Source organism: Dermacentor variabilis, chromosome 9 (assembly GCF_050947875.1).
Source record: "Dermacentor variabilis isolate Ectoservices chromosome 9, ASM5094787v1, whole genome shotgun sequence".
In the NCBI taxonomy this organism is placed as follows: domain Eukaryota; kingdom Metazoa; phylum Arthropoda; class Arachnida; order Ixodida; family Ixodidae; genus Dermacentor; species Dermacentor variabilis.
In genome coordinates, this window is record NC_134576.1 from 144,085,758 (window position 1) to 144,107,755 (window position 21,998).

The 21,998-nt window shown below is 47.1% G+C and overlaps 1 protein-coding gene across 1 annotated transcript; it reads left to right on the forward strand.

Annotated features, from left to right (window-relative positions):
- The first annotated feature begins 573 nt into the window (after nucleotides 1-573).
- LOC142558580 (acid sphingomyelinase-like phosphodiesterase 3b) lies at nucleotides 574-20,869 on the forward strand. Its single transcript, XM_075670713.1, has 7 exons — nucleotides 574-598; nucleotides 4,092-4,311; nucleotides 4,724-5,013; nucleotides 11,221-11,381; nucleotides 12,203-12,451; nucleotides 14,177-14,383; nucleotides 20,123-20,869. The coding sequence occupies exons 1-7, from the start codon at nucleotides 574-576 to the stop codon at nucleotides 20,546-20,548; spliced, it is 1,578 nt and encodes a 525-aa protein (XP_075526828.1). The 3' UTR covers nucleotides 20,549-20,869.
- The last annotated feature ends 1,129 nt before the right edge of the window (nucleotides 20,870-21,998 follow it).

Consider the following 21,998-nt stretch of genomic DNA (forward strand, 5'->3'; position numbering starts at 1 on the left):
TTTTAAACAAGCAAAGAACATCGCAACTGGATCGGTATGTCTGCTTACGATGACGACAGTGGTACGTCACGACAGACATGCACTGCGAGAAGAGCGTTGGTAGCGACATCTCGAGACAGTGTGCTCAATAGTAACTTGCTCCGAAGGTGAACGAAAATATGTCGGTCACGTTGCGACCGGTACTCAGAGCACAACCTTTGGCTAGAAACTTCGGGTCTTAAAGTTTTAAGTACTCAATATCTGCACTGAAATGCATTGCTCTTCCAGATAATATATTTCTGCACTGCAGAAGAACAGTGTGGCGAGCTGGGCTGGTTTAATAGACATATTCCTGTGCAATAATGAAGTGCAGTAAACTTAACTACAACAGCAATACACTTAAAGGCACATCTTGAATCCATATTTCTCGAGACCGGTGCTAGGCACAGAGTGGCCTGCAAAAGGTAATGGTTTATGTGCTGCGGATGACTTAAATTTAGCACTTGCAACGTATGCCCCGTTAAACCAGCAATTAAAGTATTAATTAGTACATATTATTTATAAATGGTATTAGTGATTATCACACAAAGTCTCATGTCCGCCAATGCTATGAAGCTGAGCAAGCAAGAATTATACTTCTACCTCAAATTTCCTATTTTCAATAACCTTATGCAGACGTCGCAGAATAGCTAGCATTTAAACTACCAAGTCTCACATTGATGGATATTACTTATTTGTTGTTTTTTGCATTCCCTGTGGGGCTGAAAAATTCTACATACAACGCGTTGTCGTTCTGCGCTGTGTCATTGCCTCCTTTTGCAGGTTTCTGAGCGTCAACCTTACGAGTTCATTTCCGGTCCACCTAACCAGGCCGAGAAGTTTGCAACGACAACGGCACGCCCACTTTCTAGAACAAGGTTCATGGCGAGGCGATCACACATTGTTTTTTTATGTGTTGTGTTAGTGCCTCTCGCATCCATCGTGTCCATCATGAGCTTCAATAGCGCCATCGGTACGTATGTGTGTCGAGAGAGAGAAAAAACGAGCCTTTTACGAAACACATGCATGCTACACCACGTTGTCGAGATGCGACTCCAGGCCATGTCATTGTGAAGCTGCTATTGCTTGTAACCCCAACTACTTCGGAAGTTGGGGTCACAAGCAATAACTCACACTGTCCAGTGTTTCGGCGCCCGAGTTCAACCACACCGCGCACCGTTCACACAGTTCAACGCACCGAGCCGTAGCCTAAGAGTTATAATCGTGTGTCCGACAATTCGTGTGTTACAGCGATAGTAAAGACAAACAGTAAATCAGTCTACGCTGCTTGGTTGCCATTTTACAACTATTTGGTTGGAAAAAGGCTAACTATAAGCGAAAGAAAATGTCAAGTTTCACTTTACGATCTTCGTGCTGGAACTGCTCCGCGACGTTATAGTAACGTCACTGATGTCATAGTATTTATCATATTTGTGTCCTTGTTGTGCAGGAAGCCTTGAAAAGTGACTAGGTTGAGCCTAGGGAAAACAAGGGGAAGGCGGGAGATGGAAATTCAAGACGATGAGCAAACCAAGAACAAGGTGAAAGCGGGAGCCAATGTTTCCACAAGTGCACTTGTCGAAACGTTGTCTCCCGCTTTCACCTTGTTCTCGTTTTGCTCATCAGGTTGAGTCTGGTTAAACTTTCGAAATAAATGAAATTCCTCGTCGCCAACAAACATGTAAACATTCTGAAGTATTTACGCCGAAAGAACGAGCAGCTGACGTGTCAGTTTCAAAGTGGCATCTCCTTCCATTTTTCGTTTTAATTTTTTCATCTCTTCTACCTTAACATAACTCCGTTGAAGCCAAGACCGACCTCTTTTCACTTCCAAAACACTAATCTACCAGCCTAACTTTGCGTACTCCTTTTTTGTATGTCTTTAATGTTAGAGGCACTGCGTGTAAAAGAAAAATAATGAATAAAGTTAAAGGTAATAAACAGGCCGGAAAATCAAGCTTAACAAGTGCGTTTTTCCTCCTGCATCCCAGGAACCAATATGCGTACGGTGTCACTTCATAGCCACGGTCACTTCGACTCGTGCCTGCGCCCGTTCTACTCGCAATCGTATTCATGCATAGCAATATTCACTTGAACTCACTTGAGCTCAGAGTTGCACTCACACTCATTCAAAACCACTGGGACTTACACAAACGCATCACTAACTAACGTCTGAGTCAGTGAGTTCGACTACGCTTGCACAAAGCCGAGCTCCGAATGTCAACGGATTCCTTTTGCATAGCGCCATCACCTCAGTGTCGCCAAAAAGGCGCCGCTATACGCAGATGCAATCGCAGCTGTTAGGGCGATAATGTTTACGGCCGAGCAGTGAATTCGAGTGGGAGTAACGATTTGCTAAAGCGCTCTAATAACGTCGTGACGTGTGATCTTTTTGTTCTGGCCGCGTTGCCTCATCATCTGCGCAGCTCTGTGGCGAGTTCTGCGCGCAGTTCAGTTCAGCACGATTATCCCGGTTTCGTTGCTCACTCGTACAGTTCTTCACAAAAGAAATGCTACAACCAGGTGCGTGAGTGCTGCTGAGCTTTAGCAGTATTATGTCGCGCCCTCAGAACGCTTGAACCAGTGAGGAATGTTTGCGGGTTTGTTGGTTGAGGTTCGTGATTAAAACCTGCAGCGCGGCTATAATGGCGCTGTATTCGTCACGACAGAGAAAGAAGACGACACAGACACTGTGATATGTGCGCATTGTCTTCTTTCTCTGACTTCGTCTAGTCGATCTGCACAATTTAATCATGAATCATCCCTTAAGGCTGTTGTACAGGGTAAGCACCGAGATCTCGCCTATACGTCTCCTCCATTGCTTCAGACAGGAATACGGTTGCAGCACGGCGGCCACCAGATCGCCGCGTGTAAGATCACGTGTGTGGATCGATTTCGTTTCTTTTGGCACACGCCTTACTCTGTTTTCGCAGAATTCCCAATACTACCGACACGTCCTTGGAAGCAAGGAATGAGGCCGTCAACACGTGACAGGCTTGTGTCGGTAAGCGAAGAAGCTCGTGACGGCAACGCGACAGGTAGGTCTTTCTCCGTACGCGCGCACTGTAAGAACGGAGAGAGCGTGGACAACTTCTTCTGCGGAAGGAACTGATTGTCCCATAATTAGCTGCACTTTCAAGATTTTTTTACACTCATACGGAATACGTTGCGCTCTTCCTAGGGAATATGTTTACTCTACTTGCGCCCTTGTAGAGTCAAGGTACTTTTCGCGCAGTACGAGAGGTGTCGAAAAGAGAATTCAATGCAAGACAGACAATTACTCTTCAAAACATAGTAGTCAGCGTTATCTTCGTTCTTGGAACGTGTATTGCGTCTCGATGACATGCCTTTTAATCGTGGATATGTGTCACCTCAGGCCTGCAATCTAAAAGAAAACTTGCACCTTTAAGGTTTACCTTGTCCCCGAACAGTAATGGTTCTTTATATTCCGTGCACATCTTTTCTCTAACGCAGCTTCCACGTATCATCGTGACGTAGCATCCCTGACAAGAATGTAGAGAGCGCAAGGTCTTAAGGAAAGCAATGTACGCAAGATTGATGACAGTTGCTCTTGAGGGACAAGATAAGCTTCAAAGGTTTATTTTTCCTGTTCTTTTTTTCTGTACATGTGAGCTAGAATTTGTTTCCCGTGGAGCTGGGAGGCAAGCAATTACTCCTTAATTCGGCGCAGCTTCCGTTGTTCCTTGCGACCTTAGAGCGCTCGCTGCGTCAGAGACACGCCGCGGTGTTCCGTCGATAGGCGCTCCGAGGGCAACCGCCGACGCGGTGCACGCACCGTCATGCCTCAGTGACCCGAGGCATGATGGGCAAGGCTAACTTGAACACGCTTTCTAAATCAATGGGAAACGGGAATGTGATATCAAATAAGTATAATACGCGCGCGCCAAGGCAAACATTCGACTAAAGAAAGTATGGTTTGTGTTCACGTTTCAATAACTGAGCCCTAACTTCAGGTCCAAATTTTCTTCGCTCACATAGGCAGCGACGAGCGCGTAGCTAGCGAACTGGACGGCTCGTAAGTAATTTGATTTGACTGCTTTCTTTTACGCCAGGCTATTTCTGGCACGTGACTGACCTCCACCTAGACAGAGACTACTCAATCCGGGGCTCTCGTAAACTCTCATGCCACCGTATTGATAAAGGCCCGAGTGGCTTGCGGGCTGTTGGGCCGTACGGAGACTACCTTTGTAACACTCCCAAACTACTGGCAGTGTCCACCTTTGCTGCCATGGAACGGATCAAGCCCGACGTAGACTTCATACTATGGACAGGGTAAGCATGTATCGAGTGACCACCTCGAACACACTTGATGAAGGCGCCGGTTGTTATCCTCCCCGCTAAGACACACTAGGTGAGCTAAAGAATTTTATTTATTTATTTATTTATTTATTTATTTATTTATTTATTTATTTATTTACCCATTCATTCATTCATTCATTTAATCCCAGGCTACATCCTTCACTAAGCAACCGAGGAACAGTCCGCATATACTCGAAAAATAGCGCCAAGCTTCCTTTTTCACCCTTAATTATCATATTTTGATGTATCTTTGATTACAATATATTTTTTCCTGGCGTTTCAAAGCTGAATATTCTTTCACCTGGACTAATAGAACTACCAGTTAATAGACGGCGCCTGTGTCCTGCCGTTTGTGCCGCTTGACAAGTTGAAGACAGCAGTGAGCCGCACGGCGATACACTGGCCCGTGCCACTGGGCGCGTTGCAGGGACAACATGCCCCACACAAAGGGGATCACGTGGCCGGCCCTGTACAGCCAGACGGACTGGATCAGAGCTGCGCTGTCGCGCCACGCGCAGCGGCACCGGGCCCTTCTCCTGCCCACTTTGGGAAACCACGACTGGGTTCCGGCAAACGCCTTGGAATCCGAGGACGCCGCGCACTACCGAGCATTTCTCAGCGAAGCCGGCTTCAACCAGCTACTCCTTGAGGACGGGTGGAGCACTTTCGAGCGAGGTGAGGCAAGTAGGCGGCCCGGGGTACTTACTGTAGTAACGAGCAGACGACTGATTATCCCTATGCTGTAGTAGACGTAGAGGGGCCGGAGCTGTCAAGTAAAAGCCAAAAATTAGAATAAATTTACGAAAACCCTTTTACAGAATTTTCCTTGTCACTCTGGTGGTCCTGATATTACGACGGGGTATTACAGAAAAAAAATTTCAGCGTACCTGAGCAAGCTTTTAGTAAACTACACGTCTCAGGCATCGAGCATAGTCGCGGCACTCATTTCTACCTTCTTGGGCCGCTGAGCACGAGGTCGTGGGCTTGAATCCCGGCCACGGCGGCCGCATTTCGATGGGGGCGTAATGCGAAAACACCCGTGTACTTAGATTTAGGTCACGTTAAAGAACCCCAGGTGGTCGAAATTTCCAGAGTCTTCCACTACGGCGTGCCTCATAATCAGAAAGTGCTTTTGGCACGTAAAACCCCCATAATGTTTTTTCCTACCTTCGCGCCTGCCGGTTACAATATTACACCTGTTTAACAGACGTAGCAAATGTCCTTGAACAATGTTACGCCAGTGCCACACGGAGGAGCCTACGTACAATATTTTATGTTAACAGTCCGTTGCTGATATAACTGACGCGTCTCGTTTCTGCTGTCGAAAACATCTCTTTACTCCACGCATCCATACCGTGTGCTTCGTATGATTGCACAAACGCACGCTCTCCTTTAACGCCTTCAGGCCATGGCGGTAACACAAATAAATAAATAAATAAATAAATAAATAAATATAACCGCATCACAAGCGGTAACATAGTATGTAGATTTCGCGCATAACGCCATCATATTACTAAATTTAGAAAGCCATTGTTGGTATCATGCTACTCTATTAATTATAGTTCTGAGCATGTACATGCCAAATATGATCGCCCGAACACTGGCATTGTTCTTCGTCTTCCTCGCCTTCCATTCACTGTCCATCTGTACACCGTTACTTAAGTGACCTGGTTACGTGTAATGAACGAGAAGAAAGGGAACCGAGGTTCTCGATTTTTATTAATCATATCAAAGAAGCCAACAAACAATGACACCAAGGATAACATACGCGGAATTACCTGTACTTACTAAATGAATTAAAGAAATGATAAATCAATGGAAATGAAAGTGGATGAAAAAAACAACTGGTCGCACGTGGGTTACGAACCCAAGTCTTCGAATTACGAGTGTGATGCTCTTACCGATTGAACTACCGCGGCACCGTTCTCCCATTCACCTTCTGGGATATTTATGTTTTGCTACTAGAACTAACCCTAGGAGTGTTAGCCAGCGCCACCAATCACAAACCTACGCGGCGGATGTGGAACATCCTTTCAGCCACAGGAGTCACGGGTACGTGACCTAGCTGGTTGACGGCAACGGTTATTTGTAGGAACCTTTAGCTGATTGCAGCTGGAATTGGGCAAGTTGGTCCGTAGTTGAAGTCGTCGATCACCTTTCGAAGGTGATCGACGACATTCTACTCTCTTGCTCGACGCAACACGAGCTGACCACGGCGTACCATTCACAGACAAATGGCTTGACAGAACTAAACCGAACAATTACCGACATGCTGGCCATGCAGGTGTTCACCGACCACCAGGATTAGGACACTGCATTGCCTTTTGTGACATTTGCGTATAACACGTCAAAACATGAAACCACTGATTATTCGCCTTTCTTTCTCTTATACGGCTGAAATCCTACGTTGCCCACGGACACGTTGCTATTGAAGCAGCGGACTTACATCTGACACGTACACGCACACATAGAAAGGACATGCACAGGTGCTGGACAGCGCATGTGCATGTCCGGCAACTGCATTACCCTGCAGTACTGCATGACGCATGTACTGCAGCTGTTCTCCCCTTTCATGCTTGCCTCTTTCCCTACCATAAGGAAAATAGGTGTTTTTTGTAGGTTACGCCAGATTCCTTTTCTGAATGGACTACTGCACTCAACATTTTATGTAATACGAAAAAGCAGCAAAAAGAAGAATTGATGCACTTTTCACGCATAAACGTTTTATTAACGAGATGTATGTAATAAAAAAGATATAAATTGCCATAATCAAGATTGTGGGATAAAACTGAACAAAATTTGTAAAAACACGCTTGTATATACTAAGGAAAAAATTTACAAAAATTATAATATATACAAAATGTATTGCCGCCTAACGGGCACTATCTCCGAAGAAATCAAAGCTATTCATTGGACAGGTAATAGGTCAAACCTATTCATTGGACAGGACAGGACAGTAAAAATTTAAGTGCAAGCACCACAGCTTCGCGTACTGGGCAGCGGCTGCCGGTGTTCCGGGCTGGCTTGCGTCGTCGTCGCCCTCAGAATCAAAGTCCGACGAGAAAGCAGCATCCTCAGACTCGCTACTGCTTGATCCATTGATAAAATAAGCCACAAACGCAGCGGAATCGCCAGATCTGCGATCTTTCGAAACACGCGCGCCGCTCCCGAAGGCGGCCATTTTTGCTTTCTACTTTGACGATCACCAAACTGCGGAGCGCGTTCAAAAATCACCGCCTGGGGATAAAAATTTAACTGCTTGGAAAACAAATGAATAGTTCTCCTCCTTCACATCCGATAGCGCAGGGTGTCCGTCAGCGGCGCGGGAAGTCTCGAAACCGGCGTTTCAGGCCATCGTTAGTGGGCTAACGAAGCCCAAGGGGCACGACACGGAAAGAGCTAAGAACTCTCGAACTCATCTAGCGCCGCCGCTGCGAAGCTTGGGGTGGCATCCGAAGGTAATGGATCACTGGTGCGCGCGAACGCTGAGGAACGTGTCAGGTGGCTTCCAGGCTCCTCTCGCGTGCTTCTTTCTGGACACGCTGCGCCACCTAGTGACGCTGCCGAGAAGTCCGCGCGTGGCCTCCGAGACGAGAAGCATGGCGCGCCAGTGCCTGCGAACACCCGGAATCGTTCCCTCGCTTTCCCCACACTCAGTGGCACATACCCAGTGACCCAAGCTGACGTGACGTTAATTCAAGATTGGTCCATACGTAGTGCATTCCTGGCGCAACTTGCTCAAGCTTGGGGTGAAAGGCGTTCATTGAAAAGCGGTCACCTACCCAATGCATTTGTGGCACAACCCGCTAATGCGTCAGGTTGCTGTCCACCCAGGGAACCTTTGCGAGTTTGGTTCAATTCTCTTCAGCATCGGATCAAATTAGGGGATCTTTCTCGACATTGTCAAGCGGCACATTCCCAATCGCGCATACAGACTTGCCCAAGTTGGCGTCAAATAATTACCCTGAAGACTGGCACACACGTACTTGCACACAGTCACTTACCCAAGTTGGTATCAAAGAGGTTCACTGAAGACCAGGACAAACTGAAGGGCACATAACCAGTGCTCCAAGCCAGCGTCAAATGGTTTTTTCAAACAGCGGTGCCTATCCAGTCCCACATCTACATTATTTATTTATTTATTTATTTATTTATTTATTTATTTATTTATTTATTTAGCATACCCCCAGGGTCATTACGGCACTATAAAGAGGACCCATGTCAGCTCGAATGAGCTTCGGTGAAGAGAGGCACGTATGTACACACTATCACATACACACCCAGTGACCCAAGTTGACCCGATGGTTTGTTTAAAAACCTGTTACCTCAGCTAGCAGCTCGATACGTTAACCATTCGGCCGCAAACTACACAGGGACCCCGATAGGCAGGGAAATGGTTAGAGACAGACAGACAGACAGACAGACAGACAGACAGACAGACAGACAGACAGACAGACAGACAGACAGACAGACAGACAGACAGACAGACAGACAGACAGACAGACAGACAGACAGACAGACAGACAGACAGACAGACAGACAGACAGACAGACAGACAGACAGACAGACAGACAGACAGACAGACAGACAGACAGACAGACAGACAGACAGACAGACAGACAGACAGACAGACAGACAGACAGACAGACAGACAGACAGACAGACAGACAGACAGACAGACAGACAGACAGACAGACAGACAGACAGACAGACAGACAGACAGACAGACAGACAGACAGACAGACAGACAGACAGACAGACAGACAGACAGACAGACAGACAGACAGACAGACAGACAGACAGACAGACAGACAGACAGACAGACAGACAGACAGACAGACAGACAGACAGACAGACAGACAGACAGACAGACAGACAGACAGACAGACAGACAGACAGACAGACAGACAGACAGACAGACAGACAGACAGACAGACAGACAGACAGACAGACAGACAGACAGACAGACAGACAGACAGACAGACAGACAGACAGACAGACAGACAGACAGACAGACAGACAGACAGACAGACAGACAGACAGACAGACAGACAGACAGACAGACAGACAGACAGACAGACAGACAGACAGACAGACAGACAGACAGACAGACAGACAGACAGACAGACAGACAGACAGACAGACAGACAGACAGACAGACAGACAGACAGACAGACAGACAGACAGACAGACAGACAGACAGACAGACAGACAGACAGACAGACAGACAGACAGACAGACAGACAGACAGACAGACAGACAGACAGACAGACAGACAGACAGACAGACAGACAGACAGACAGACAGACAGACAGACAGACAGACAGACAGACAGACAGACAGACAGACAGACAGACAGACAGACAGACAGACAGACAGACAGACAGACAGACAGACAGACAGACAGACAGACAGACAGACAGACAGACAGACAGACAGACAGACAGACAGACAGACAGACAGACAGACAGACAGACAGACAGACAGACAGACAGACAGACAGACAGACAGACAGACAGACAGACAGACAGACAGACAGACAGACAGACAGACAGACAGACAGACAGACAGACAGACAGACAGACGGACGGACGGACGGACGGACGGACGGACACAAAAAGTGCGTGATGTACCCAAGGAATGCAAGCGCTTTATTAATAAAAGGCCGAAATTGCCATGTCAGTATTCCTTTATTGTAAATTCCTGAAGGTGGATGTGACCTCCGTGAAGATTCAAGCGTGAACCAAATGTTGCAGTTGGAAATGCTTGAGAGCGTTCAGAGGTTTACCCTCAGCTGACACTGTTGTTTATGGACGCCTACCAAGAAATTCGCATACATGGGCAAAAGCTTTCTCTTTTTATTGCTATAGCAATTATATGGACACTCCAGGCGCATTTCTGCTGTTGCCGTCGGCGTCGCCGTGAGGTTCCCTATGATTGAAAGCATGTGAGGGTGAGCCGGCGAACGCGGCTCAATCTCGCGTGCGCGAGCGAGAAACGCGGCCCGGATGCGTGCCCTCTCCTGTGGCGCGCCAGGCAGGGGGGTGAGACGAGGGAGGAGAGGCGTTCTTTTCCGGCGGCTGCTACGGTGCCTCGATGTCGTCCTCGTCCGCCGCTCTATAGAGTGGAGACAACCACGGCGTCTACTATGGCGTTGCCGCGCGAATCGCGTACGCCGTAGTAGACGCCTTTGGCGGACGCCGTAGGGACACGTTGCCGGCTCTCGTGTCTTGAAAGCAATCTGCGACGTGGCTAAAGTGCGCGCCCCCGCGGGCCTCATCTTCAAAGCGATCTGCGATGTTTGCAGAGTGCGCGTAGTGCCGGTGGCTTCGTATGCTCTGTGTTTTCGACGTTTCGTTCGGGTTCAAGCGACAGATGCACGGAGGTCAATTGATTCGCGGCTCCTGCCGCGATTCCCAACTCCAGCGTTTTCACAGACAGTTTCTGCTGTCATTGATCTAGATGCGTTCAGGTTTACCTGTGCGCACGTGACACCGTGCTGGTTAACTTAGTTAAAACACGTTGACGGGCTAGTTGGTTTGAATCTATGATAGAATGTGTAAACGCGACTGAACAAAGACGTAGAACGAAGCAGACACACAAAGACAGCGCTGTCTCCATGTGTCTGTTTCTTTCGACGTCTTCATTGAATCAAGCTTACACATTCTACCATATTTAATTTAGTTAATAAGCGAATGTTTACAAGTTTATACGGCCGATAAAACTACTATCCTTACTTCGTACAGCTATCTACTAATTTTCTATCGAAATTGGTGCTTCTCCTTTCCGGCGGAACTGCGAATTTTACTTTCGTGTAGTTCGGCAAGGTGTTCTGTGACGCAAGACTAACTCCACCAGTTAACGTGCGCGTTTTTCACGCAGGTGGCTACTATAGCCGGTCGCTTTCAAAGAATATTCGGCTGGTGTGCCTCAACTCGGCTCTCTGGTACAGCGTTAACAAAGGCCCGCGTCCTGGTCCCAATGACCACCAGATGACTTGGCTTCGAGACCAGTTGCACGACGCAAGGCGTCTAGAACAGAAGGTGGTGTTACAAGCCAATGGCGATTTTGTTTAGTTTAGCGATGCTACGTTGTAGTTCGATGTAGTTCAGTGACAAGGCGGTAACGTTGTACAGGTGTCGGAGAATCCACCTGTGGATTTATGATTTATCCGAGAACACCACTTCCCTTGCTAATGCGTTCAGCATGCTTTGAAAACTTCATCCAGTCTACGGTGCATCTGTCTCCAACCTCTTTCACGGCAACTTGGGTCACTGGGTATGTGTCACTGGGTATGCACCGCTTCAAAAATGCGTAGAAGTAATGCTGGGCGGGATCGAATGCACGTCATATATACCTAGACAGTCTTGTCTGAATATATGTTCAAACACGCGCCATGCACGCACTTCGCGGCGGCGCAGCTAGATGGCGCAGATTGCCCAGAGGGAAACTAATACACTAATATATATTAGTCACGGCTCGGTGGCGCGTGCAGCCTCCCAATTTAACGGGTTCAGCCTTATCCATCTATCCATCCAAGCTCGAGAGAAGAGTCGGGCTCCATACACGCCTCATAAATGACGCGTTTCGGCGGTGGCAATGCTGCATGTCGCTATACGCTGCTTCAATGTTAGCTACATTAACGACAACATTCATCGTGAGATGGGTTCTGCCGGGTTTTTCGATGACACCTGTTCATTCCTGATTGACCCACTCTCGCAGGCAGAACGTAGTGCCAACCCGAGGGCTGTGAGTTGTTACAGATTCACGCCGACATCATGATCATGTCTTGTGACCTTCGCGTGAACAGATTTAACTCCAATAATGCTTATCTTCATTATGGTCCTCTGCATTACTCTTGCAGGTGTTCATATCAGGACACATTGGACCTGGCTTCCTTGTCCGCTCCATTGCGGGCGAAACCGCACGCATGGTGTTATTCGATGATATTAACGACAAGTACCAGGATCTGATCGCAGAGTACAAGGACGTCGTGGCCGGACAGTTTTTCGGCCACCAGCACAGCAACGCCTTCGTCCTCTTGTCGGACAGGAATGGTGAGCGCCGCTGGACACTCATTGCGTGTTCGCACCGCTTACGCCAACGTGTCCGTGTACTGATATTCTCACGTTGTAGTGACTGTGAAGAACCAAACACTGCTAACAGTACGTGTTAATAATCTATTAAACGAACGTGTGCCTAGATAAACGAGCAACACTCAAATCGCAATGACAGCGGCGAGCACCGTCGTCGGTCGTCGAATCTAAGTGACGTGCCAAGTATGTCCAAGATTTATACGTGTATCACCAAACATTCGAGAGTGATCGCTGATACTCGCGTACTTTCGAGAAAGTTCAGCACAGTTCTCGTCGCCATATGATGAGAGCTTTAGAGCTGGAGACATTTCAGAAATCTTGTATATCGTAGGCGCGTTTTGCACCGAAGCACAACTGAATAACAGTGATACACTCCAATGAAAACTGACATACTACAAAAAGCAAAGCAATGCATACGTGACAATATATTTGGGAGAAAAATTTAAGATCGGGCCAACTCCATGGAGCGAAGAAGCGAAATAGGAGCGGCCCTGACGTCACGTTTTTCAAGCCGGAAGTGCAGCCATGTTGTTGCACCATCTCCCTTTGCGCCTCCAATCAGCTCGCAGGAGCAGATAGAGGCGAGCTTTGAACTTGCGTTGCTACGAGCCACCGGAAGTATGTGCTGCTGACGCGCGTCAGAACAAAGCCTACGAAACTGCTGCAACATTTTTTTGTGAAGCAGACGCAATCCTGTGTTTTTCCGTGGCACGTTGAAGACGACGACGAAGACTCGCGCCGTGATTCCTTGTAGTGTTGATGTTCCTGGCAGACACACCCACACGCTCAAAACACAACTTCCAAGCTTACGCCCCACACTCCAAGGTTGGCTTGTCTCGCGAACAGAACGTGCTGCGAGAAAGACACGGGCCGAAAAATCGTACCTCACTTTCAGAGGCCGAGAGCAGCAGCGCGAGCTTCAGGGGCGCGGTTGGTATGACAACGTTAATTTTTAGCATACTAGTCCCAGTGCTCCTTGTGACTTCTGCCTGTGTGACTTCTGCCCCTGTGACTTCTGACCATGTGACTTCTGCCACACACTCTTCAACTGATCCAAGTTAGCCGGGTACTCTCCTACGCTTTCCTTCCTTCATGGCCAACTCGAATATTGCCATTAAAATGCAGAAGCGCGCTAACTGGGCAATTGCTCCAGTAATCTGTATAAAATATGCCGTCTTTTTAAAAAAAAAGTTAAGTCCTACTTACTGTTGGTAGCACACATATAAAATTTTAAGTTCTTTGCAAAACTTGTCGAAAACCAGCAAATATTGAAAAAATATAATCACCATATTTTAGTGCTCCCGCTCCACACTGAAAACTTATCTCACTTCTGTAAACTGCATCAGCCGCACGGAACAAAGCATCTTAGTGGACAAGCACTAAGTATTATATTTACAGTTTGTAAGGAATTGTTGTTCCGTTTGCTTGGAGTGTTGCGCGAATTCAGTTCGCGCTGGTGAAGTTCTGAACGATGTATCCATAATGCATCGATGCAGAACATTGGCTTCGTGCATTTTAAGTTCCGCAATTAAACGCGGCGAGTTTCGGTAACTGCTGCAAGTTTGAAAAGTACTTTCAAACATATGACTCTTCCATATTTTTTTTTTTACATTTTTAATGTGCATGAGCGAAAATGTAAGCCATGTGTAATAATGTTTTCGTCTGGATTCTTGTTTCATTTCTTTTTTGTCTTTGTACGAAGCTACGATTCTGTCAGTGCACAGTGTCGCTCCATGTCGTAGCCGTACGCAGGCACTCCGGTGAGCTCAGTCCAACTGGCCGGGTCTGTGACGCCGTGGGGCAGCGGCCATCCGGTCTACCGTGCCGAGTCGGTGCCTACTAATCCCTGCGTACGTCTCTACACCTACCACCGCGCCACTGGCGAGCTCCTTGATTACACTGTCTATTACCTGGACTTGGAAAAAGCCAACTTGGATGCCTTTTACCAGGTAACCCCTTGTTTTACGCAATGCCATATATAATCTAGGGAAGACCGTAAAGGGCCTCTCGCCAACTTTGGTCATTCCAGGCAGGCAGACCCGGCACGTAGGTCAAGCGGTGAAGACTGTGCCTGCAAAGTATATTGCAGCTGAATCTTCAAACAAAAGCCCGTATGCCCTTATTATTCAAGCATCCTGTCTCCTCGCCAGCAAAGGCGACGTCACAGCTCTCCCTTACCACGTCACAGGTGCCGCCCGCAGCCCACAAAAAAGGAGGGCTGTGCATTATGTAAGACACATGTATCTCAGATACTGTCTTAAGATACTCGTTGAGTATCTTGTATCTGTGGCATGATGCATTCGGCAAGACGTTCATCAGTATTTGTATTTTCGATACATCATACGAAGTGTCATGTATCTTAAGATGCAAGATACACTCACGGCAAAAACCACGAAGAGGCCCAGAGCCACTGACGGCACTCATTCATGCTTATTCTAAGATTATTTGCAATAACTAATATTTATAATAACCAATAATTACTAAGAAAATTGAATGTTGTCTGGAACTAGCATTAATAATGAACAAAATCCTACTAATTATGTTTTTATTTATAGTCATTAGGTGGAATCTTCAACTCCATAATGGAAGTCAAGCCGGTGCTCAGAGCATGCCATTTTGCTAGAAATCTTGTGCTTAAAACCAGTTTGAGAAATGCATCTGAACACGTGTCGCGGAATGACTGCATGGATTGCTATTCCAGCTAGCAAATTTACAAAAAAGCCTTTTACACAGTGCAGAAATATATCTGGATCAATGCACATCACTGCAAATTTTGAGTAATATTATGGCACCTTTACGAGCACTGGTCTAGTGGCCGCTAAATACCTGCACAGAAGCTTCGTAATAGAAATTTAAGGCGCAATGAGCAGACGCTAAAGAGAGAGAGCTGGGTCTGATCATCGGCCTATTCCGTTCGCCGCGGTCGCCCGGTCTCCATTTCTCCCCCCGCCGGCATGCTGTTTGAAGTCACGTGACCTAAAAGAGACTATTTGGCAGATTAAATCACGGCAGGTACGCATAATTTGGTCAGCAGTTCACCATTAGGAATCACCTTGATGACATGGGTCAATATGGCTGCCGCCACAATTAGAGAGCACCGTGAGAGGGTGTTCAGTGGAAGGTGGAGCTTGCTTTCGCTCCAATGGCTGTGTGGCAACTCTACCATTCTAACCGTCTTTTACGATTTTCCACAACAGGTTCACTTACTTTTCTCCTATCACCTTTTAAACACAAGATATTCGAAAGAGTAACTACATCTTTATTTGCTTATATATGGTTCCACTGACACTATAACAGAACATGCTCGTTAGTTTCTGCGCTATTTCAAGACGCTACAGACCGTCAACGCTACAGTAGTCGTCAACGGTAAATTGTCTTCTATAGAACCACGTTCAGAGCGACGCAGACCCTTATAGGTATTTATTTCTAGCTCCTCAAGGCCCCCTGTTTAACGGTTTTACAATTGATTTATGCGTTCGAACAATAGTTTTCAGCGCTTTGAAATACCATAAATCGCTTCTGGTTTCATTCTTTGGTGTTCAATATATATAGCTGACTTCCTCTCCATCGTGGTATTCAGTATACTGCTCCTTCGTCTGAAATGTTAAGTTTAACACCATTTCCTCTGACAATGTCAACGTGTCCGCTAACGTAATATTTACTTCCTAGTTTCGTTGCACGTTTGCACATTTTCTACAGTGTGAGTCAATGCTTTTCGAAAATTGCGAACAGCTTTTGCATATTTTGACGCCCTTCCATGAGAATCTGAAAAATGAGCCTGTCGAGAATTGTGGCGATGGTCGAGATGCATATTTTTTTTAAGCTTCTACCAAAAAGTTGAGTGCTGCTAATGATAGTCCGGATGCTATCCTATATGAAACATCTACCGTTTGTTTTCCTGAAAGGTACAAAGCGAAATTAAGATGCGCATTTTGCAAGACAATCATCAGCGACGTGTACTAGCTGCTTCATTTTGAACTTTAACGTTCACGTAAAGTTACACGCACTGTGAAGATTGCTACAAACCCGCTATGTCGTTATCATGATGGTGGTGATGACCATGGGCGCATCTCCTTGAAGACTGGGTGGTGACGTGTGTCACCAAGCTAGTTCGTTTCATTTCCTGGTTTGTCGAAGTTATAAATTTATAACCAAATCTACATTTACTGCCGCTTACTCACGCCTAGAAACAACAATGGAACATGGAGCGGCCCGCATCAGTCCCAGACTGATCCCTCAGGACGTAAATAAAGTTATTCATACCATACCATAGAGCGATGCATTGTTTATGAAAATATCATGTCCATAGAACAGCTGCAACCTATTACGTACGCAATATACAAACTACGCACTGAAGCCTAATGTTGGAGAATTACGAAACTATGCAAATGAACGCACAAAAATATGACACTAAACTCGCGGACAACTTTCTGTGGTTATGAAGGCAAAGCTACGGGTGCGGAGCTACTGCACATATGTTACCGCGCCAAGTAGTCCGCCAGTGTTTGACAGTGCTTTTGGTTGCTCGGTACAGACGCTAAAAAAGCTTCTACGTGCGACAGTTTCGCGTTTGCCTCGACGCGGAAGGGAAAAGCAGCAAAATCAGTAAGCTTTTACATTCAGTGGTGTGTTTTGTCTTACTTAACTGTTGCTAATAAGGTATCTACGTTTTCTCTTCCCCAGCTTAAATTAACGTGGGTGAAAACGTGGGACTCTTTTAAGAAGCGCTCTCACTTGTGCGCACCCTGCCTCCGTAGCTTTCGCTTCATAGCCACAGCAAGTTGTCCGCGAGTATCGCCCACTTTATGAATGGACCGCAAAGCAGTGCATTGCACCAATGATAAAAGCGGCATGAAAAAAACTGTATCCGCAAATAATTTGTGCTGATCTGGCGCACGTCCAGCCGGCCCCATCGACTCTTGTGAAATTGCGATATAGTAATTTGTTATGAACACCGAACAACCTCTGCACATGTTAAAGGGGTCCTGAACCACCCTTGGCGAATAAACACAGTCCGCGGATAGCATACGCTGCTGTGAACACATCAGTCAAATTTTGTAGCTGTGCTCAGCGCGTGAAGCTCGAAAGCGGAGCGCGAAGTCATTTTTTACAGCGCGCCTGTTACGGGCTATTATAGTTCGCCCAGGATCGTGTCCATCTGTAGACACAAAACTGTCATCATTAGGATTGGCTCCAGCGTCGTCTTCTTGCACAGCTGGCTCGTTGGCGCCCCTCGGCACTACGGCGCAAATGCGCTCGTGCTACTTTTCTCGCGTTCGACATCGTTAATTAAACAACACAACGGCGTAACCAATTTTACAGCGAAGCTGTTAAGGGCTAGTTCCCCACATGACACGTCCGTTTGCAGACACAAAACTATCACCATTAGGATTGGCTCCAGCGTCGTCGTCTTCTTGCACAGCTGGCTCGTTGGCGCCCCTCGGCACTACGGCGCAAATGCGCTCGTGCTACTTTTCTCGCGTTCGACATCGTTAATTAAACAACACAACGGCGTAACCAATTTTACAGCGAAGCTGTTAAGGGCTAGTTCCCCACATGACACGTCCGTTTGCAGACACAAAACTATCACCATTAGGATTGGCTCCAGCGTCGTCGTCTTCTTGCACAGCTGGCTCGTTGGCGCCCCTCGGCACTACGGCGCAAATGCGCTCGTGCTACTTTTCTCGCGTTCGACATCGTTAATTAAACAACACAACGGCGTAACCAATTTTACAGCGAAGCTGTTAAGGGCTAGTTCCCCACATGACACGTCCGTTTGCAGACACAAAACTATCACCATTAGGATTGGCTCCAGCGTCGTCGTCTTCTTGCACAGCTGGCTCGTTGGCGCCCCTCGGCACTACGGCGCAAATGCGCTCGTGCTACTTTTCTCGCGTTCGACATCGTTAATTAAACAACACAACGGCGTAACCAATTTTACAGCGAAGCTGTTAAGGGCTAGTTCCCCACATGACACGTCCGTTTGCAGACACAAAACTATCACCATTAGGATTGGCTCCAGCGTCGTCGTCTTCTTGCACAGCTGGCTCGTTGGCGCCCCTCGGCGCTACGATGCGAACGCGCTCGTGCCACTGCTCCTGCGTTCATCATTAACTAATTAACGAATTAATTAATTATTTCATTGTAATACGTAACCAATTTACAGCTAAGCTGTTAAGGGCTAGTTCCCCCATGATCGCGTCCGTGTGTAGACACAAAACTATTATCATTAGGGATTCGCTCCAGCGTCGTCTTCCACGGCTGGTTCTCTGGCACCCTTCGGCGCTACGGCGCGAACGCGCTCGTGCCACTGATCCCGCGTTCGCCATCGTCATTAATTGATTGATTAAGGAACACAAGGACGTAACCAATTTTACAGCGAAGCTGTTATGGGCTAGTTCCCCCATGATCGTATCCGTGTGTAGACACAAAACTCCCCATATACGTGGGCCGATCCCGAAGAAGTGCATTGCTAGGCCGACCTGCGGCGAAGGTGAAGCCGGCGTTAAGCACTCCCCATACGTGAGCCGATCCCGAAGATAGTGCAATGCCAGGCCGACCCACGGCGGAGGTGCAGTTCGCCAATAGGGGGCCCACATACAGAGCTTCGGTGGTCATCCTTCTTCATAGAGTAGAAGAGTACTGAGTTCTTTCTGAAACGCTGTCTTTTCAACAGAAGCCTGCTCCTCACTCTTTTCTCGACGTTTTGTTTCATAATATAGCAGATTCCCAAACGCGGTTGCTATTGGCTATGAGCTGACATCAATCAAGAAGGGTATTTGGGTCAGTGCGCTTCTTCTGTCTGCTACTGTGTACATTTATTGACGTAGTTTAGTAAACAGTCTGGAGTAAGCCAAAATCCGCTCCAGAATTTCGACAATAATTACGTCCTTCCGTTAGAAGCAGACTGTCGTCTGCTCACGCGCGGTCGCCCGCGTAGGAGTCCGCTGGATGACCGCCATGTGACCGCACCGCGGCTCCCGGAGGACAATCGTGTTTGGCGCGTCGTAAGAGCTAAAATCGGAAATAGTGGTGTCAGCGTGAAGATAAACTCCGTACGACGGTGGCGCCCAGTATGCGAAGCATTGTAGGTAAGTCATTGCAGTGCAAGTCATTGAAGAAGGAGCGGAAGTACCGCGAAAAGGGTGTTTGAATGCCAATAACTCCACTTCTGCTGAACGCACTGAAGCCCTTTTTGTGGCAAAGTATTTCTGAAATAGTATAATTTAACTTCGAATGCATTTCTCGACTTCGATAGAAAGTGGTTAAGGGCCCCTTTAATTGATAAAATTCGAAAGGAAGGATGTCTGCCAGCCGGAGATAATTCACAATACCTGTAAACTTGCAAAGGCCTTTAAAATGGAGCTATAATGAAGAATTGCCTTAGGTATCATAAGTGTCTTGACGTACATATGCCGAATATGTTAGCGGATGCAATTGCTCCGCTTGTATTTGCATCTCAAATACTTAGCGCCTCAATATCTTGCACCTGTATCGTGATACATTTGCAAAGTATGTTTGCCGATCCCTGAAAAAAAGCCAGCAGCAACGCCGAATGCGCAGATCCTCGTATAACGCAGAGAGCGCATACAGTTATTGCTTATTATCTGCACATTCACTGGGAGTTAATGCTGCAGGCAATAACTTAGCCACGCAAGTACAAGTCGCTCTCTCTGCCGTGCATCCAGGAGGAGCCTCAGTGGGAGCTCCTGTACTCGGCGAGAAACGACCTCGGCGTAGCCGACCTGAGCACGGCCTCGATGGTCGATCTCGCCAAAGGGATCGCCCGTTCGCCCGAGCTGCTGTCGCGGTACATCGGTTTCAGTTCGTCCCTCAAGGACGCTGGGCCGTGCGACAAGGCCTGCAGGCGAACGATGCTGTGCGCCGCCCTCGCGTCGAGACGCGATTCCCACGCAGCCTGTCTCGCGCAAAACGACAGGCACCGCCGTGCTCGACTTTGGAGGTCGAACCGCGACCGCGGAGTAGACGCCATCCCGACATGTTTGGACGTGGCCGTCCTGCTGTCGGTGACGCTCACCGGTGTCGCTTTCATCTTGCTCGTCAAAAGGAACAGCACGATGCGGTTATACGCGCGATATACGCGAATCTGGTGATCGCGCAGCGCCTGTTGTATACCTTTGAACTATGGGAGAACTTAGTTGGGCTTTCAAGAACCACATATTTTTTCTTTCCTTCTGAGCTTCGGAAAGCTTGTCACTTTCAAAGTCGTTTTCTTAGTATCGCAATAAAGGTAGCTTGCTTAATCAGGTCTTAAAGCAGTTTTCTAAAGGTACACTGTCAAAATAAAGCTGTTAATTTAAAGAAAATTTACAGAAATTTTTTGTACCGCGAAATAAATTTTCTGTGAATGTTTATGATAGAAACCTGTTAAAAGAAAAAATTTTCTGTTCTTGATCTCCAGCCTATAAATTGAGTCAAAACTAAAATATAACCATTCTAAATTATTGTAATTGCATATAAAAGCTATAAAATAAGTTTTTAAAGTATTCTCTTCTTTTTTTCATGCGCGCCGTTTTTTGCATTTGCCACGCACGGCGCGCTGTTTGCGGTACTGCGAACTAGGAAGCTTACCAGCAAGTATGCGGCCTGTGGGGTGGGCAACACAGCAACAAAGAAGGTCAAGCGGAAAGTCAGAGAGGCTGAAATAATCTCATGGGTGGCGGCAATTGAAAAGAAACCTGCCGTGAGTAACTCCTTCAGAGGAAAAAACGAAATCGATCAGGAAAGAAACCATTTATGATAACTCAAAGGGAAGCTCATTACTTTTCGAAGCGAGATCAGGATGCCTTAGAACACACACCTATAAAGCGAGATATAAGAAGGAAGAAGAAGCATGGGCTTGCTGCGGTAAAACTAGGGAAACGACGGAGCATGTTTTATTAGAATGTGAAGACGTCTACCCAGCCGTCGATTTAGGCACCATAGGCCTCCTTGAAGCCCTTGGGTTCAGCGGGAGCAGCGGTAAAGCAAACATGTCCCCAATAGGCATTAGTAAGAGGCGCTTGGAGGATTGGTGGAAGAAAAGTAGGGAAACGACAAAAGACCGAGACGTACAGAAGCCCAGTTCCCAATAGGGGATCAGAAAATTTGGGCGTGGTAGTTTTTTTTTTTTTTTCGTTGTTTGACCTAGGTAGGACATTAGGCAGTATAATAGCAATAGCTTGGTGGCGCAACCCACCACCCCGTTCCAAAACGGACGCTCCTAACATCCATCCATCCATCCATGCTTTCATGCCCCATGCCATAATCAAGACGGATGCCCTTAGAGTCGACGCAAGTCAACACTGCCCGTTTCTACTTTCGAAAACGGTAAGAGGTGAGTAGTTTCCTCTTCAAGTACATTACAAACAGTGCACAACGTATTCTTTTACCCAATATTTTCCGCGTGTTCATCCCAGAGAACACGACTAAAACGAAGCCCGCAAAAGAAAATGCAGGCGGACCGTGACTATACATGTTCCGACATTTCAGCGTATGTTGCGCTTTGTGAGGCAAAGAGGAATTTGGGCATTAAATTTAGCTTTAGTGTTTTGCTATAGCACA

Excerpts from the sequence above, each read along its gene's own strand:
- LOC142558580 (XM_075670713.1), top strand. The coding sequence starts at position 574 with ATGTCCGCCAATGCTATGAAGCTGA. Across the intron at positions 11,382-12,202 it reads CAAGGCGTCTAGAACAGAAG|GTGTTCATATCAGGACACAT; the intron begins GTGGTGTTACAA and ends TTACTCTTGCAG. Across the intron at positions 12,452-14,176 it reads GCTTACGCCAACGTGTCCGT|CCGTACGCAGGCACTCCGGT; the intron begins GTACTGATATTC and ends TCCATGTCGTAG.